This window comes from Macrobrachium nipponense, chromosome 21 (genome assembly GCF_015104395.2).
Source record: "Macrobrachium nipponense isolate FS-2020 chromosome 21, ASM1510439v2, whole genome shotgun sequence".
Classification (NCBI taxonomy): Eukaryota; Metazoa; Arthropoda; class Malacostraca; order Decapoda; family Palaemonidae; genus Macrobrachium; species Macrobrachium nipponense.
This window is the reverse complement of record NC_087212.1, coordinates 38,668,259-38,688,394: the sequence shown is the minus strand read 5'-3', so window position 1 is coordinate 38,688,394 and position 20,136 is coordinate 38,668,259. Positions and strand designations below refer to the sequence as shown.

The 20,136-nt window shown below is 36.3% G+C and overlaps 1 protein-coding gene across 1 annotated transcript in view; it reads right to left on the bottom strand.

The window, feature by feature from the left end:
- LOC135197459 (aspartic acid-rich protein-like) overlaps positions 1 to 19,898 on the bottom strand; it is a 29,657-nt gene extending 9,759 nt beyond the window's left edge. The window contains exon 1 of the mRNA XM_064224526.1: positions 19,754 to 19,898. Within this exon, the coding sequence (XP_064080596.1) occupies positions 19,754 to 19,898 (145 nt within the window). The remainder of the gene's footprint in view (positions 1 to 19,753) is intronic.
- Between the last annotated feature and the right edge of the window lie 238 nt (positions 19,899 to 20,136).

Here is a 20,136-nt window from a genome sequence, read left to right as displayed (position 1 = left end):
TTGTAAAAAGTATTAATCACACAGAATATAAAATAAAAACACACACTTCAATAAGAAAATGAATAAATGCACAAAACATAAAAATCACTTCAAATGAAACAAACACAAAACAAAAATTTGCAATGTGTAAAAATGTCAATCTTTTCACTCAAACCATTGTAACCATTAGTTATTAGTTCTCTAAACCATCGTAACCATTAGTTATTAGTTTCTTACCAAACCATCATAACCATTAGATAATAGTTTTTACCAAACCATCATAACCATCAGATATTAGTTGCAACAAATAAAAATATAACACACTTTACCTTCTTGGTATACCAATTTTCCCTCTTTGCTGCAGCTTGCTTCACTCACAAAAACCAGGCGCCGTTACACACAATGTTTGTTCAGATTCCACAAAAACACTAAATAATACTAAATAAACTCTAAGAAATATCAAATCTGAAATCTACAAGTTACGAATGACCATTCAGTAAGTATGAAATCGTTACGTTACTTTAAAATCAAAACTGCCGTGCGAGAGAGAGAGAGAGAGAGAGAGAGAGAGAGAGAGAGAGAAGGTTCGAAATAGTGACGTAACTTTACAGACAAATTGTGAAATCTGCATGTGGCATTCGGCAAAGATGAACGTGTACGAAACGAGTATACATTCATGCACGTACTAGTTCAACAAAGACACGTACCCGATCGAAACAGACTCGAGCAAAAGTCCCTATCAGACGTGATGACAGAATTCCCAAAACACAAAGGAGACCTCGATGTCTCTAGTCAAACGTGTTGACAGATTAGGAAAGCAAACGGAGATCTCAGAGTTCCTCTCAAGTCGATGAAAAGTAATGAAACAATTCTAGCTTCAAACGGACAAAGATAATCTCTCTCTTTCTTTACTACGTTATATATTCTTTTACAATATGTTATGCGAAATCTGAACACACATTTTAAACATCCTATCTCTAAGCCATCTAGGAATCTGAAAAAATGCTGCAAAATTCTATACACCATTATATAACATTTTATACAGTCAAAGAGGGGATATATGCGTTTTGAAAGTAGTAATATATATAATAAATATATATATATTACTTAATATATATAATATAATAATAATATATATATAACTATAAATATATAGATAATTAAATATAATAAATATAAACTAATTTATTATATAATATATATAATATATATATATATATATATAGATATATATATATATATATAATATATATTATTCTTTATATATCATATTATAATATATATATAATATATATATATATAATTTTATACATATTATATTTCTATATATATATATATATATATATATATATAATATATTATATATATGTATTGTATATGTATATATATATATATATATATATATATATATTATATGCTATATATATTGGATTATATATATAATATATATATATATAGTTTATATCTTCTTAATTCCTTTTCCATCCTTTGTCATTATATTTTCAACCGTGGCCCGATCTCTCTCTCTCTCCCTCTTCTCTCTCTCTCTCTCTTCTCTCTCTCTATCTCTCTCCTCCTCCTTACTCCTCCTCTCCTCTCTCTCTCTCTCTCTCTCCTTTCATTGATTATCGAGTTCCCTTGCGTTTAATGAGCCGAGAGGATAAAGTGATTTTCGAATTCTTCAAGCGTATGTCACAAACGATTTACGACCGACGTGGCCTTGTCCTCCCCCCACGAGGGACCTTTTCATTGTTTACGTTTTATTGGTAGGCAGTCGGCCCTCATCATGGTAGGCATCGCTTCAAAACACTAGAAATAAAAGATTTAATATTATCAACAAGTGGGCTATATTGATATAATTCGCTGAACAAACTTGACTCATGTGAAGTTTATTTTTTACCTGAAGTTTACATACATTCTTCATCCACTGCTCATATATTCGACGGCATGACGTCATCTTGCACAGGGGACAAGAAACGGCATTTAATAAAAATTCTGCGCTTCAAAAGGGTTTACGGCTTGAGTAACGTACTTTTCTTTGAGAACTTTCTTCCTTTTTTATTGTTTATATACCAATATATATATATATATATATATATATATATAATTATATATATATATATATATATATATATATATATATATTGGTATATACAGATAGATAATTTTCCTCTTTGGAGGTAATTACCTATTCATAGCGCTTTAAGGGTTCTATGTAAAAAAAAGGAGTCACTGTCACGTCCATCCTTTTACTGTATAAACGAGGATAAGCCTCACGTGCAGAAAACTTCCACACAACCAGCATCTCCATATATGCTAGTGAAAACGATCACCAGCAGTACGTCTACCACCCTTATCTTGCGCATATTTATTTTTGTTTCCTGAATTTACTGCAGACGTTTCAAGACACCTTTTCTAATCCACCTAGCCAGTACATTCTCGGTTGTACACTTCTTCCTTCCAAGACTTCTAGGTTATACAAACTTTCTTACTAACCTATCGGTCTCTCTCCAAGACCAAATCATCTTATACACTTTTTCTTCATTAGACAGTTCAAGGGACTTCATTATTCACTGAGCCACCTATTCCTTTATTTCTCCATCTTACTTTAACTTGTTTTATTTAGTTCAATATGTTTTATTTCACTATGTTACGCATGCACACATGAATGTCCGTGGGCAAATCTACAGATATCCTATTTATATATATATATATATATATATATATATATATATATATATATATATATATATATATATATAATATGATCCTTCTAATACTAAATTTATTAATCCCTTAAATCACTCGAGTATATTGGTAAAACAAAAAGGAATTAAGAAGCTAACAAGAAAAGCAAAACGCGCAGCCATTTTTAAATGAGCAAGCAAGAATGAAGCAAAAATCATCAAACGAATAATGGAAATAAACCCATTTTGCCGGTAAGGCAAGCAGCAGCAGCATCGTCATAAAAGCTATCACCTTTATCAAACTGTCAACAGCAATACCAAAACGGCAAAGACAAAAAAAAAAAAAAAAAAAAAAAAAAAACAGGGAAAAAAATCACAAAAGATCCTCCGCTGGCAATCAAAGTGAATCTCGACTCGTGAACCACAGATTGCGAGGCATGATCGCAGATAAAACAGTCTGTAGTTCGGCTGATAAGAGCATGCACCGTATATGAAGTGGTGATAGGCATGCTATGTAGGTACCCTTCCTCTTTTATCGGGGATGCGCCCAAATAAGCCTCTGGTTAGATAACAATGCCTGAAAGAGACCTGGCTTCTTCATAAGTTCCTTCATAAGTTCCTCTCTAATTGCTGGGTGCAGCTTCCGTCTATTCACCAAGACAACACATCAATCCGTAATATTTTTCAGTATTGTTTCCGTAGTCCATAAGAATATTTTTGTATGTCACATCAAAATGAAGTTTTGATACGACAGACCTCTGCAGACAAGACTTTGTTTACGTCAAGTATGTAAATATACACATCAACCAGTAATGTTTTTCAGTATTGTTTCCGTAATTCATAAGAACATTTTTGTAGGTCACATCAAAATGAAGTTTTGATACGATAGACTTCTCCTTTGGAGATGTAAATAGCTACCTTGAGATTTACCAGGTCAACGATATATCCATTCGGCCACAGAGTGGATAAAAGAAATGGAACCACATAACCCCTACAGATACTTCAAAATGGCCAACTGCAGCCATACCTATGGTATTACCCCTTCCCAGTCACACCGCCTACAGAGTGCCTATTTACTTTTTTCCTTTCTTTCTTTGAATATTCAGCTGAAAATCAAAACGGACAGAGACAACAGACTATAAATCCAGTTCTCACAATACAAATTTACGAATATCAATAAGAGCTTGGGTTACTTATCATAGTTAAGGCTCAAATAAAGAATCCTTGATAATCAATTATCATAATTCAGATTAAAACATACCCTACGACTGGACAAATACGAAAATGCTGTTACGAAAGAAATGAGAGACGAATGGATATAGATAAAGGAATAGAACACAAGAGGTAACAGATGGCCTTAGAGTTTGGGAGTCCATAATAGCATTATAATTAAACTACACTCAAGACGAATAAAGATGAAGGAACTCAAAAACAATAAACCAAGGACAGCGAGTCTTGAAATACGGGTCAGAGGAGCAAGTAGCCGATTTTGATGAAACTGGGAAGAGTGAGAAAGTAATTTAAATACCTAAGCAGCCCACCGTTTGTGAGGAACAATGAATTTATTATGTCCTCAATGCCTTCACAGACTTAGTGAAAGTTATATTTCCAGATATCACAAAATATTCCATCATTCATACTTATTATGGCAAGGACTTGAAATATTAAGATATATACCACAGAGAGAGAGAGAGAGAGAGAGAGAGAGAGAGAGAGAGAGAGAGAGAGAGAGAGAGAGAGAGAGAGTCTCCCGTTATTATTCCTGCAAATATTATATTCAGGTGGACATGTATTTTTGTTTTCACACCCACACAGTAACTCACGTAAATACTCACGCAAATTTTTCATTCAGACGAACATGTACTGTTTTTGCTTGTATACAGAGAGAGAGAGAGAGAGAGAGAGAGAGACCCACATTTCTCCCACGGCTTGTTCTACTAAAAGCCAATGAGCCGACACCGAATATCAGTTTTTAAATTTTCCGGTGGCTCTGGAAGCTCTAGGGAGCGAGAGGGAGAGAATGCTAGGGAAAATGTTTTGTTTGGGGGTGACCGAGTTAGGGCGGAAGGGAGGAGGGTTTAGAGACATAGGGAGGAAAGGAAAAGTGTTTAGTTCTACAGGGAGGCAGGTAAGAGGGTTTTGGGACATAGGGAGGGAAGGAAAAGGGTTTAGTTATACAGGGAGGCAAGTAAGAGGGTTTTGGGACATAGGAAGGAAGGGAAGAGGGTTATAGACATAGGAAGGAAGGGAAGAGGTTTTAGGGACATGGGAAGGAAGGGAAGATGGTTCAGGGATAGAGGGAAGAGGGTTTAAGGACAAAGGAAGAAAGGGAAGATGGTTCAGGGATAGAGGGAAGAGGGTTTAAGGACATAGGAAGGAAGGGAGGAAGGATATAGGGAGGAAAGGAAGAGGTTTTAGGGGGGACACAGGAAGGAAGGGAGGAGGGTTTAGGGACATAGACAGGAAGGGAAGAGGATTTAGGGACATAGGGACGAAGGGAAGAGTGTTTAGGAATATACGGGAGAAAAGGAAGAGGGTTTAGGATATAGGGAGGAAGGGAGGCATGTTTAGGGATCTAGGAATGAATGGAAGAGGATTTAGGGATATAGGGAAGAAAGGAGAGGGACTTAGGATAAGGGAAAGGAAAGGAGGAGGGTTTAGGGACCATAGGGAAGAAAGGAAAAAGAGTGGGTTTAAGGGATACATAGAAGAAGAAAAGGAGAAAGAGAAGGATTTAGGGACTTAGGGACGGAAGGGAAGAAGTTTGGGGATTTAGGGACATAGGGACGAAGGGAAGAGGGTTTAGGGATATAGGGTGGAAGGGAAGAGGGTTTAAGGACATACGGAGGAAGGGAGGAATATTTAGGGATATAAGGAGGAAAGGAAGAAGGTTTGGGGATATAGGGAGAAAGAAAAGATGATTTAAGGATATAGGAACATAGGGAGGGAGCCTTTTGTCCACATGAATAACAAACATTTGGGTAACTTACGAGTTACTTTCATCTAAAGAACAGGAGGTTGAAATCCTTTTAAGTGCCGAATTGAGGTATTAATGGTTGGTGTGATGTTGGTCTGTGTGTGTACGTGTATCTCAAAAATAACTGCTATTACAGCTAATGTTAAGTTGAATTGTCTTGCTCTCTCTCTCTCTCTCTCTCTCTCTCTCTCTCTCTCTCTCTATATATAATATATATATATATATATATATAAATATATATATATAGTAGATACACAACACACATATATACATACATACATACGTACATACATACATACATACACACACACACACACATATATACATACATACATACGTACATACATACATACATACACACACACATATACATATATATATATATATATATAGATATATAGATATATATATATATATATATATATATATATATATATATATATATATATATATATATATATATATATATTATGGTGTGGTGGTGGAGAGAGCCATAAATCGTACAGCATCGCCTTTTTTCCATTGATCATGGCAGAATATTATTTTTTAAAAATTGTCTCCATTATTTATTTTATTACAAACGTGATATTCCCTATCAAGAGCAGGTGTGAACGATTTACCATTATCACACAAAATAAAAATGACATAAACAACAGATAAATACGAGATCATCCTTGCTCGCTCTCTCTCTCTCTCTCTCTCTCTCTCTCTCTCTCTCTCTCTCTCTCTCTCTCTCTGAACAGCAGTAAGTTGCAGCATCTGTGAAATGTTCAGGAGATGTGAATCGATTCTCTCAAAGGATGAAATCAACAGGCGGGAGCAGGTAAAAGGCGAATGGGAGCCCAGCCCTGGATAAAAGGGGAAAAAAGGGAAATAGAAGAGGGGAATAAAGAAAGGGGAAAGGGCTCTCTGCTCCAAGAGGAGGAGGAGGAGGAGGAGTTAGAGGAGAACAAAGAAAGCTGTGCACAAGGGGTTGCACAAAGAAGGGTGTCGGAACTGAAGAAGAAGAAGTGTGTGCTTTTCCCTTCATCCTGAGATGGGCTAAAATACAACAACAGGAACAACAACAAAAGCAAAAACAACAACAAAAGCAGCAGTCGAGGGAAAGTGAAGGACACCCAATGTTAAATCGAGAAGGACCTGCTACCGGATGTAAAGTCGAATGCAGATGGAGACACAGACACAGAAACACTCACACACTTATACAGTGATTTGTCATTTCCCCCATCCTGCAAAGATTAATGAAAGAAACAGGACCCTCTGCAACACACGTGAGGATAGTATGCTTCAACGCCGTTGGAACATCAGGCATAGAATGAAGGGAATGTGACAATGAGAATAAAATGCACACGGCAGGGTACTGAAAAATAGAGGGATATTGAAAAAGAAAAGGATAATTACCAGTGGAAGGGTCCAGTAGCTCAGCCAAAGAAAAACGCCTAGAAGTCAAGAGGGTTGGGGCTAGGTGCGTAGGTGTGATAGGGGCGGGGGTGGGGGTGGAGGAGAGATGGATCCTTTTGTGAAGGAGTGAACTTTGAATGCGCAAGAATGCGTTTGTGACGACTGGAAAGTTGTTCCGAAAAGGCCAAGAGGTTATAATTGGAGAGGCGAGGGTCAGAAGAGAATACTATTACAGAGTTTCCAGTCAAAGGCCCATCTTGTGAAGGTGACAGAAAGAGGAGGAGGAGGATGAGGAGAAAGAGAGAGTGAGAGAGTGACCAATAACGAAATAGCAGGAAGAATACCTTCTTGCATGACAAAATACAGCCCAATAAAGAGAAAATGTCTACCATCAAAAGGCTGCGAATAATTGATGCAAAGGGGGAAATGCGCCGTCTAAAATGAAGAAAAGAACTGAAAAGGGGAACAGGGCGAGAGTAAACAGGAAAAATTCAACCCCTCTTCTGTCGGAAACAGAATTTGATAGATAGGTAGTATGGGTCCGGATTTTCAAGGAGCGCCAACTACTATTTCGTTGTTTAAGTCTTTACAAAAGAATTTTATTCTATCCGATGGTGTTAAAATGCTGCCATCTCTTTGGACATTTTCCTAGTCTTCTTAGAAGAGGCATAGAAATACTTCAAAAGCATTCAAGGTTTCCTCCAGCAAGCAGAACTCTGTGGCAAAACATTTCCAAGTATGGAGAAAGCAGAAAGAAAAATTAATGTCAGGATTTCCTCTATCGCATAGGCACGTCAATTGATTCATGAGATGTTTAAAGAAATGATTCTCATGATAAGTTCTACAGCTGATAAAGCTTTCAAGGGCAAGGAAAAACAAGGCGTGATCCGACCTCCAGCTTACTGGGTGTGCATGCTAAAATCTATGGTCAAATAGAGCGTTGTTTCACAACGAAAATTAAAATAAATACGTAATATTTTATTAGAAACACTGTTTCTGTACTGTATAACATGCACAATATTTATTTTTTACATTTTCATTCTAATAAATAAATCATAAATATCCTATAATTCATGTATCTTTAATTCAATGCGAAACACCTTTTTCAGACCTTTTTAGGCTTTCGTACACCCCCTCCCCCAACAACATGAACCACAAAGCAGTTTGTAGGCTTACTCCCCGAGTAAGCGATAAGATATGAATAGTAATTAAATATAGTACAACCGACAGCACTGTTAACTTTTTGTGGTGACAGTTGGACGACGAATTTCTATATATATATATATATAATATATATATATATATATATATATATATATATATATATATATATATATATAAATAGAATGCTAATCATGCTTCAGATTGTAAATTGCTCGTCTGTTGTTAACGTGAAGAACACATTTACGGATTGTGACTAGTGGAAGGTGAGACAAAGCTGGAATTATGAGTCCTCAATTATGAGGAGGTCGTGACCAGTCGAAGGTGAGACAAATCTGCAAGTAAAGTTCTTGACAAGCCGATAGCGGGAAAAAACATTACAAATGAATGAGAGAATGAAAAAGTTGATAAGTATGAGACTTGCACTCTCATTCATTGTGCATATGAAAAAACTGAAAGCAAAGGCTCTCGTCTTTTGAATCCCAGCCAAATAATAATAATTATAACAATAATAATAAATTCTACTGCTCCTATTAAAATGTCAAGAATTTAGCAAATTTGTAATAGTAGAATCACAAGAATTTAACAAATTTGTAATAGTATCCATAGTAAATGATTTAACGAATAAATTAATGGATGAAACGATTAATCCAGTTAATTCAAAAGAACAATCAAGACATAACCCTGCTCTGTATATACATCGAGCCATTTCATATCTGACAAATCATGTGCAGATGATTCTATTCTCCAAAACGATTCAGTCATCTTCTGTGGCCTGTTCTCAGTTCTAGCTCCGGAGCTATGGTATTAAGATGAAGCTGTATAATTTCAAATAGCATAGAAGGCAGGTAGAAACGTATTTAGGCCAAAGGCCAAGCACTGGCACCAACTATGAGGTCATTCAGCGCTGAAACGGAAATTGACCGTAAAATGTTAGAAAGGTGTAGTAGGAGGAAAACCTCAAAGCAGTTGTACTATGAATCAGTTGTTAGGAGAGGCTGGAAAGTAAGCTGGATGAAAGAGAATACGAAAAGAGGACAGTAAAAGGAACGAAAGGGGGTTGCAGCTAGGAGCCGAAGGCACGCTGTATAGACCCTTAAGTAATGCCTATAGTGCATCGCATGAGGTGCACAAACTGCACCACCCCTCTCATGGAAGCATATTGGTGTTGGTAGTAAGTACCACCATGTTTTGGAAGAGCTACACGGGTCTATCTTAGTTAAGTTTATATGGGGTTTCATGTGGTTGTTATTCTCACATTTGTTAAGGGTCTTCACAAACCATTCATCTAGAGCTCTCTCTCAAATCAGTCGCACATCTCATATATCCGACTTCTATTAATGTCTACTAAGGCATAAGGTTGTCGCTGTATAGTTATCTTATTGACATGATTCGAGGCCGTGCTCTCAAAAGGGTTTTTGCCTGTATGTTGAAGCTGCCATCTTCTCCTTGTACACACATCAGGCCTTCTATTCTTCTACTCCAATTATGCTTTGCATAATCACAAAAGTCAATCGTCAACTGCTTTCATTAGTATGCCATTTAAAACTCTCTGTACTTGTAATTTTAATTATTTAAAGACATTCTTCTTCAGTTAAGAGGGTAAAGTTCATTAACACCAATGTTTTCGCAGTGACCTAACTTAATATACTCGTCTCTGTTACTTCTCAACTGTTAAATCACATAAGGAATTTAATGCTTTAAAGACAGTTATTTGTAGAGATGATTGTCTTTAAAGACAAGTTGATACCTGATAGAAAAAATAGGTAAAAACCTCGCAGATCAATCATTTCTTGTAGAGACATAGGAAATGATGTCTACTGAAAACGGACATGGGGGTAAAAAAAAATAGCTTTTGCCCAATCTTTTATGGAGCTCCTTGTGACCTACTACTTCCATCTCCAAAACACGAGCACAACCACACATGAACACACACTCACTCACACCTTCAGGGTTTGTTTAGTTGCAAGTTTCTTCAACATTCACGAAAGCTGCTGTGTCGAGGGTGTCTTACTATTCGTTAAAGGTCGTCGCCCTCCCAACACGTCACACCCCCTAAACTCCCCCTCCCCCACCCCGCTAAAAAGAGGGCAAGAGAAAAATAAAAGAAATATATCTCAACTCGATACTTTCGCTGTGAATAAAATCGAATATGCAACGGCTAAATATACAAGTCTGAAGTTGCTTTTGAGACCACAAATTTGCAATAACAAATAAAATGTTAACGCCATTAACTAACAAAAAATATGCAAATATTCTCTGCCATCGCAATTCTGCATAGTATTGCTAAACCCTTTATGATATAAAAGAAAATCTTTTTTAACATAATTCCTACATTGATTTTAGCTTTAATCTAAGATTACTGAGAATTTATATTTGCAACGAACGAGAATAAGCCTCGCATAAGAAAAATCTTGCAAAACATTAGAAAGAGAGAAACAGAGAGAGAGAGAGAGAGAAGAGAAGAGAGAAGAAGAGGAGAGAGAGAGAGAGAGAGAGAGAGAGAGAGAGAGAGAGAAGCGAGTCACTTATTTCCATTATTCTTCTAACAAATTAATGCACATCGCACTGCAGATATTAATGTCTCAGAACATTAATCACATACACAAACAATTACCAGTAAATGTATGGAAACCCACGTCCCAGCTGCAATCCCCTCTTCATTCCAGATAGATCCTACAAAATCCCAGTGGACATCCAGGACGACCCTGGAACACCCTACAGACTCCAGGATGATAGGGGAGCGGGAGGAACCTCCTACTACCCTCTGGACACATGGAGAGTGCTGGAAAGGGCGAGGGAGAGGGGGGAAGGATCCAGGAAGGTGTCGGGGAAGGGCGGGGGTAGGGGGGAGAGTGGTTGGATTCTTAGAGCAAAAACTGGAAGTTCCCATTGTGTTCCAGAAAATAATGGTTACAGAATTCCAGCCCTCGGAACTAATCGATTTCGTGGACAAAAGTTAAAAGCTTTCGAGACACACAAGTGATTATTCCAGCAGCCTCATCTCGATCCATCTTGTTCCAGGAAGATGCCAATGGCTAGCTCCCTGTCCCCCCCCCCCCCCCTTTCTCATGACCGAACTGGGGTGAATGGGGGAGACTCGAAATTCTTCTCAGACCACTAAACCCTCTTCAGACATTTATTTCATTGAACTAAGATTTAAAAACTTCCTAAGTAAAAATAAGATAACACTTTTCTTTCCTTATATATTGCCCGGAAATAAACATCCGAGAAATGTATCTTTTATGGATTATTTTGTTGTCAAATTTCGAATATTCCTCGATGTACAGTAGTCGGCACAAGAACAAAGCCTTACAAGCGTAATCCATAGGCATACTATTTAATCTCTTTCATTCACATAACTAAACTGCCAGCCACGCTACAGTGGAAAAAAAAATCAATGCCTTTTTGTAAATGAAGATCTCAGAGAGTCACAAAGAGGCACTGGTCGTTATTCAATAAATCAACGCAGACACCGAGTTCCTGGTTTAAGAGAAGAGTCTGGTGGCGGCCCGTATTTGTGTCTTCCGGTTTCCCGCCATTTTTGAGGGTGATACGGTGACGTCACGGGGCGATGCCCAATGAGACGTAACTTCCGGTATGGAAGCCGGTGGCGGGGGGAAGTTTAACGGCCTCCCGGTGATTTAGTATTCAATTCTTTTCACTCCTCTAACTGCCTTTTTTCTTCTTTTTCCTTCCTTTTGCTATGTGGTGTTTCTGCTCCTGGGAGGAACAGAAAAACCTTATATCCCAGACGAATAAACCTTTGCTTAGTTGAGAGAAGCTCATCCTCGAAGTCCTTCAAGGCAAATGAAGTCCCCCTCAGCAATATTTCAAGTCTTACAGCCGCCTAAATTCCGACCCCAGCCCCTCCCTCCCCCTTTCCCCCAAATCTTCCCCTACTTCCCCTTCATCTTCCCCTACCATCACCACTTCCTATGGGCTTTTAATAGCTGTCATTTGCGATGAAGATGTTATATAAAAGAACCGCGCACAATATATCATGTATGACAGCTCATGTTGGGCATTCAATTTATTACTTTCGTTGGGCAGTCCATTAGTAATGTTTATAGTGAGATGAAACCTCATCATGTTACATGGCCGAAGAGTTTCCATTTCTTCAAGAAAATAGATCTTCAAATTTAAATGTTGATGGCAGGAATAAGCGTACCAATCGCAGTTAGATTCAGACACATGATTGAGAACCAATTTCCACAAACTGAGATTACAACTACAGTAAAAAGGTCACTGCACTGGTGCTGAGAAGGATCATTCTCATGTAACAAATAAACATGTTTAGGAAATAAATAAAATTAAAATTATGAAAAGCAAAGCTTGTATACCATGTACAAAGTAACAACGTAAATTCAATACAGACTCAAATACCTAATAGTCTACTTGATAAATTAGGGTTTGCAGGTGCCCACAGCAGTTGGCAAACCCTTTCACTTCTTTCCACTTGTCCATTTGTTATTTAGATTCTCTCTCTCTCTCTCTCTCTCTCTCTCTCTCTCTCTCTCTCTCTCAATGGATGGAGTGATCAGAGAAGCAAGAGAAAGGACAGCACATGTAACTGCCAAGTATTGGGGTACGAAAGAGAGGCGTAAATGGAGAGTGGATTGATTGTTGTTAGCCGAATAGACGCTGCTGACTGGAGATAGAGACGACAAACTGCATAAACTGGGAAACGAGTTTGAAAGTATTTGCAAGAGGAGGAAGAGTAAGAGTAAGGTTATGATAGTAAATGGCAATCAGGAAGATAAAATAATGAGTGCTCAATGAATGGAAGCAGGTCATTTGCTTAAGTATTTAGGAGTAAATACAATGAATGATGGCAGAATAAGAGCATTAAGGAAGCAAAAAAGGTAGTTGGGTATATGAAAAAGATTGACCATAGACTTGAGTAGAGTAAGGAAGCTACGATGGGAAAGTAAGAATTAATTGTTAAGCCAATTCTCCTTTATCGAAGTAATGTTGATCACCTTAAGGGGTATATATAGTATAAGTCCACAATAAACCTTAAAGGTTACTAATTCTGATTAATGAGCTGAATAGTGTAAGCAGTACAGCACTGCCAAAATGATAGTCTGTGTCTTTGATCCATGTTTTTCAAAGATCTCTCTCTCTCTCTCTCTCTCTCTCTCTCTCTCTCTCTCTCTCTCACCCATGTTCCTTTAACTGTTAGGGGTGGGTGTTAGGTCCAATATTATTATTTACTCTACTTGCTTTTCACGATTGTAGAATTTTCTAATTATATGGTTGTTCTTCGGTGGCTGTTATCTCTCTCTCTCTCTCTCTCTCTCTCTCTCTCTCCTCTCTCTCTCTCTCTGTGACACAATGTGTTGATAACTTGAGTGTTTAGGTGACGGACACAAATATAGACTACTTGGCTGGCTTCGTTCATCAATCTAGAATGTTTTATAGATATTCAGACAGCCTTTGCTTTAAAGAGGCGATCAAATCTCAATACACTCAAGTGTTTAATTTCAGTCTTTCGGTCGCGTGTTCTTGCGAATTGTTGGGATAAGGCTAAAGGATTTTCTGTGAAACTTCCAGACGTGTTTACTCTTTGTCGTGTCTTAATATCTATTACCTCGATCAAATATAGTTTTCTGTTCTTGGATTTCAGATATCTTCCGACATTTGCCTGTTTGCAGTATGTTCAATGAGGAAATGGATTTCTTCTTGTACAAATAGTTCGAAAGACAACGTTTTTTTTATTTTGTTTTTTTTAAAGATCTGTTGAAAAGTGGGCGGAGCGTTGGACGTCGGTACGTGAATGTGGTTGTTTTCAGTCGGTACAGACTGTCGCATAGATAAATCGCGTGACTTGTTTAAAATTAGATTATAAATAGCCCATTCACTGTGTTGAGTTGAGTTGACTTGAATACAGAATTTAGGCCAAAAGCCAAGCACTGGGACCTATGAGGTCATTCAGCGCTGAAATGGAAATTGACAGTAAAAGGTTTGAAAGGTGTAACAGGAGGAAAACCTTGCAGTTGCGCTATGAATCAAGTGTTAGGAGGGGGTGGAAAGTAAGTAGAAAAAAGAGAATATGAAAGGAGGTACAGTAAAAGGAACGAAAGTGGTTGCAGCTAAGAGCCGATGTCAAAGAACCTTAAGTATTGCCTACAGTGCACTGCATGAGGTCCACTGACGGCATTAACCCCCTACAAGGGACGCGGACGCTCCATGGTTGAAATACATATCCGTCCGTGAAAATAAAGGTTACTTCGGCACAGACCTGTATCAATCATTTCAGTAATCGTGTCGTTTGCGATATGTGACTTCACACAATTCTTTAACTACTGCGGCAGAAGTAATGACTGATAAGTCGTTTTGGACTGACTGGATCGGTTTGTGTAAGTCACACCCATGCTTATGGAATGTGAAATTCAAGTCTTATTTCGACAGAAATCGGGAAAATATCGCTTACGATATATTAGTAAATAAGCTAAAGGATAGATATCAAGATACTAAACGGGAAACTACCACCATTTAAATAAACAAACTACATTTTGAAGTGCATTTCGGGGTGATATTCCCCAGCCTCTGAGTTTTAGGTCCACATAAGATCTCCCCGTCGCTAAATACCGTATTGTGACGGTTAGTCTATCGGCTGGAGATATAGATTGCCTGTTACAGGCGTCTAAATTCATGATATAAGGTGTTATTTATGCCAGCCGTTCCTTAAATCTATCCTCAAATAATCATACCAATCACCTGGATGGCTGAGTTCATTTATGAGAGATGCATGAGGAAAGTCAATTCTTTTAAGCAACCAGTCTTTTACCCAATTTCTCTCTCCATTTTGACGCAAAATATAGCACAAATTGCCATAGTTTCCAGTTCACTGTTGGAGAACAACTCGGCCATCTCTCTAGCACGTCCAAGAAGCAAATGAGCAATTGACACAGACCAGGTCGTAACGTCAGTGGCCTTGTCACTTCTTTCGACGCTCCTCCCCTTTCGACATGTCTGGGGACAAGCCTGAGCGTGTATGACCCGCCTTGAAGGCTACTTTTGTTAAACGCCAATCAGACCTAGACACGTGATCAAATATCATGAAGATCGGACTTCTTAAAAGGGGAAAAACAGCTTTGAAAAGAATCACAGCCAAAGGGGGTTACGCCTTTTTCATTTATCACAAGAAGCAGATGACCAACAATGTACAGGAGTTTACGTGTCTGGCACTGTCACTACCTCAACCCTAGTTATGCTAGTCATATCACCCAAATCCTGCAAAGGTGTCTATAATATCATGGCAACCAAAGTGACATCTTCCCATTACTGAAAATCTTGAAGGCTGATTGAAAGGCATAACATTTTTCCACAATGGCCAACTGCATATACTGCTTACGTCAGAGGCTGTCTCAATTTCTATATAAAACCCAAGACAAAAGTTTTGAATTTAATCTCATGTGTTGCCATAATTTTAAATCACCATTGAACACTGACAGAGAGAGAGAGAGAGAGAGAGAGAGAGAGAGAGAGAGAGAGAGAGAGAGAGAGAGAGAGAGAGAGAGACTTGAAAAGCTCTTAAATCACTGACCCCGCAGAGTAGACAATCCAATCGGAAACAAAATTTCAGGTTAAGAGATACATTGAATTATTGTAGATTGCAATGCAAAAAGAACCCCTTGTAACTCATATTGACATTTCCTGTAATTAAGTAAAAAAGGAAATCTTACGTAAAATATATGAAAAATATTATCTAAACCTAAATTCTTATTAATAGTTTCCATTTTTAAAACAACTGCCTCTGTGCTGAATTATGCGCTCAAAACATATATACGCCTCAGACGAATTCAATAATCCATTTGCTTCACCATTGATCTTCTGATCAGAGAAGCTAAGCAATATGAAGTGTGCTCAACATTTGTTTGGGTGACCAACAAGAAATGACAAAACGTCGGAGGAGAAATCCCCAGAAGATATTATCTTTCACTCATGAAGTTCTCAAGATGTATTAAATCGAATACAGTCGACTAATTACTCAGTACATGATTAGCTATTTAGGTCAAAGGAGGCATAAGGAAATTAAAGAGGAAGTTATTCGAAGAATTAAGACAGACAGACACGAGCGCGCACACACACAAACACACACAGAGATATATATGTATATAAATATATATATATATATATATATATATATATATATATATATATATTATTTATATATATTATATATATATATATATGTAATGAGCGTATAAAAAATATATATCTAAATATATAAATATATGTTAAATATATGTATATAACATATCTATTATGAATATCTACACTAAAAGCACTCTTCTTAAGTAAAGATAAGAAAGAAAAAAGTCCCAGGCTAAGAGGGAAAAAATGTGGTTTAATATATGGGACATATTTTGCGCGTAGTGTGGACAAAGGAAAAAAAACTATGGGGAGAGGGGAAGGGGGAAAGAGGGGGAAGGGAGGGAGTAAGGGAAAAGAATGGTGAATAAGTAGGGGAGAAAAAGAAGTTAAATGAGGTAGAGAGGAATTGTGAAAGTCGTTTTCTAAGACGTCTCCTTTCATTTTTTTCGGGAGGAACCATTTTCGTTTTTTTTCAGAGAGTATACAGCAGAGGACGGATAATATATTGAGATTATTCTAAGCATTTATCAAGTGAAATATCCAACATCTTCTAGTCCAATAATCAGAGCTAAATTAATGTTTAGAGAAAGTACAAGTTAGGTGTGATGTATAGCAAACTGGTCTAGACAATGTCATATCGTACACACACACACACCCACAAGCCCACGTATTTTACATAGCTATATACTGTACAATTTTTCAACATTAACTTCAATTAACAGGGGTGGCTCCCAAGAGAAGAAAAGTCGATGATCGCTGTCATATTCACATTCACACCGCTCTGGCTTGATGAACCCCAAGTGTATGTAACTTCCACGACTATTATAGCACATGACTAGCAGAGAGCTCACCAATGGCGTGTTGAACCCCTAAACCCCTACACACAGTTATGTTCGCTTTTTACTCTGTATGAGTGTGTGTACATATATATATATATATATATATATATATATATATATAACTATAATATATATATATATATTAGCAGACTTGAAAATAACTATACTCTGTTTTTTTTCTTCTGTCCATCTGCCTGTGGTGTTTTTGTATGGTAACACTGCGTACCGGGCTTTAGATAGCTACGCTATGTGTAAGTTTCAGGTAAATAAAAGGATATCTGGGCGTAAATTTGCAACTGAAAAGTGTTTTAATAATTTACTGTATGCGAATTACACCGTTAATATTCGAAATAGGATATTATTATAATCGTTGAATGTAAGCTGAATGTAACTATCTAAAGCCCGGGACACAGTGTTGCCATACAAAAACACCACAGGCGGATGGACAGATGAAAAAAAACAGAGCATAGTACTGTTGTGAGGTGATTTGGACACATGATGAAAATATAAGTGTGAATGGATGTCAAAAAAGATATTTAATTTAGATATTTTGACGGAGAGGGAAACCGATGGGAGTGTTTGTACGTGAAGGCTTCATTATTTAAAAGGCAAGAGATTGCATAGCCACTTGGCTCAAGTGATGTAAGGTGGCTAACACTGCTGGTGAGCGTTTACCATGAACGCGCTGGTAAGTTGTTTTCTTGTGTTAGTGATATATATATATATATATAATATATATATATATATATATATATATATATATATATAAGAGATATAGAGTATATATATATATATATACATATATATATATATATATATATATATATATATATAGATCTATATATATATGTATATATATACATATATATATATATATATATATATATATATATATATATATATATATATATATATATATATATATATATACCACATTAGTGTGCTTGGTACTTTTAGAGAAGAGTCATTATTGAGAATCTCTGAGTCAATAGAAATATTTTTAAGGAAACCAGATCTTAACCTTGACAATTCATCTTATCCCTTGCTTTTAATATAAATCATTCAGTCATTCATTTGTAGTGTAAACTTTCCATCTCTGTCTCCCACCTTTCTGGTTTTTAGTAATACGGTTTTTTTTTTGTAATTTTTTTTATTTAAAGATCTTTATATAATTTTTATTTTTTTAGTATGCTGGTGCAATTTATTTTAAAGATTTTAACCATTATCTTATTGTTGCTACTTTTACTCAGCTTTGTCAGCCAATAATTACATAATCTTGTAACTACCATTAAAATACTGTAATGTCTCTTTTAGGCTTGAAAATGTTGTTATGAAGAAACAACGAAAACGCGTCGCAATAAAAATGTGGTGTCTCTTAACTACGCTCTTCTTTTCCTACTGAGATTTGAGATTTCCAAAACATCTGTCTACTTTCACTCTATATATATATATATATATATATATATATATATATATATATATATATATATATATATATATACACATATATATATAGATCTATATATATATATATATATATATATATATAGAGTATATATATGTGTATATATATATATATACATATATCATACACTATATATATATATATATATATTATATATATATATATATATACATATATATAGATAGATTTCTCCTCTGTCCGCTGAAAGCTTGCTCGAACCCACGAGAGGACGAAATTATTACCAACTAAAAAATTCCCTTCGGTTAACATATATGAAAATATGTTAATTCCGAGGTAGAGCGAATTGCATATTAAAGGACATTTGTAGCTTGATGGATGTATATGAATCAAGGTGATGTGATAAAAATATTGCGCCAAGTGGCTATGCAATCTTCTGCCTTTTAAATAATGAAGCCTTCACTTACAAACACTCCCTTCGGTTTCCCTCTCCGTCAAAATATCTAAATTAAAATATCCTTTTTGACATCCATTCACACTTATATTTTCAACATGTGTCCAAATCACCTCTCAACAGTAGTAATTATTTTAAAGTCTGCTCATATTTTCATCATATATATATAATATATATATATATATATATATATATATATATATATATATATATATATATATAAGCGAATACCCCAGGAATATGATAGGCAAATATCCAAGCGCTTTCGTCTTTACTAAGACGAAAGCGCTTGGATTTCTGCCTATCATAATTCATGTGGTAATCGCTATTAATGAAAGTCACGTGCCAATCTACTGTGATTTTTTATTTTAACCATATACCTATATTATATATATATATATATATATATATATATATAATATATATATATATATTACATAGAATGTATTGGTCACTTTTTTGCCATATCCATATATTATTGCGATAACCACAATGCCTTCCTAACAGCAATTTGATTATCTCAAACTTTTTGGATAAGCCTTGATATGGAAACACTGAACCAAATTATTAAAATTCTTGACGCCCGTAGCAGGATTCGAACCCGCAGCTGACATATCAGAAGAGGGTCACGTTACCCCACCTGGTCACGTCATTCCAACTTTGCATACGTTTTAATTCCAAATACTTGTATGAAGTGAATACTTGAGTTCTTCTGCCATCCATACTAACATCGATGACTCCCGCTGGTCAGCCTCAGTAGATCACATAACACTATCTCTGACTCTTCCAGCTGGTTTTTCTTGCAAGAACCTTCTAACTGTTGCATCAGCAACTTCAGCTTGTCCACACTAAAGAGCCATGGAACATCACACATAATTGCCTTGGGCCCATTTTTACAAAGGACCAGTCACCATCCCAGTGATATATTCTAACTAAAGTTTTACTCTACCAAAAAATATTCAGTTTGCTTACAAACTTCTTACAGAATATCTTTAAGACAAACATTTGAACCATTCATCCTCTTCCTTGTTTAAATCCACAATGCTTTTTTTAAAAACCTCTTTTCGTTTGTTAAGCCTTAATTCCACAATCAAAATCCCACTATCTTCCGT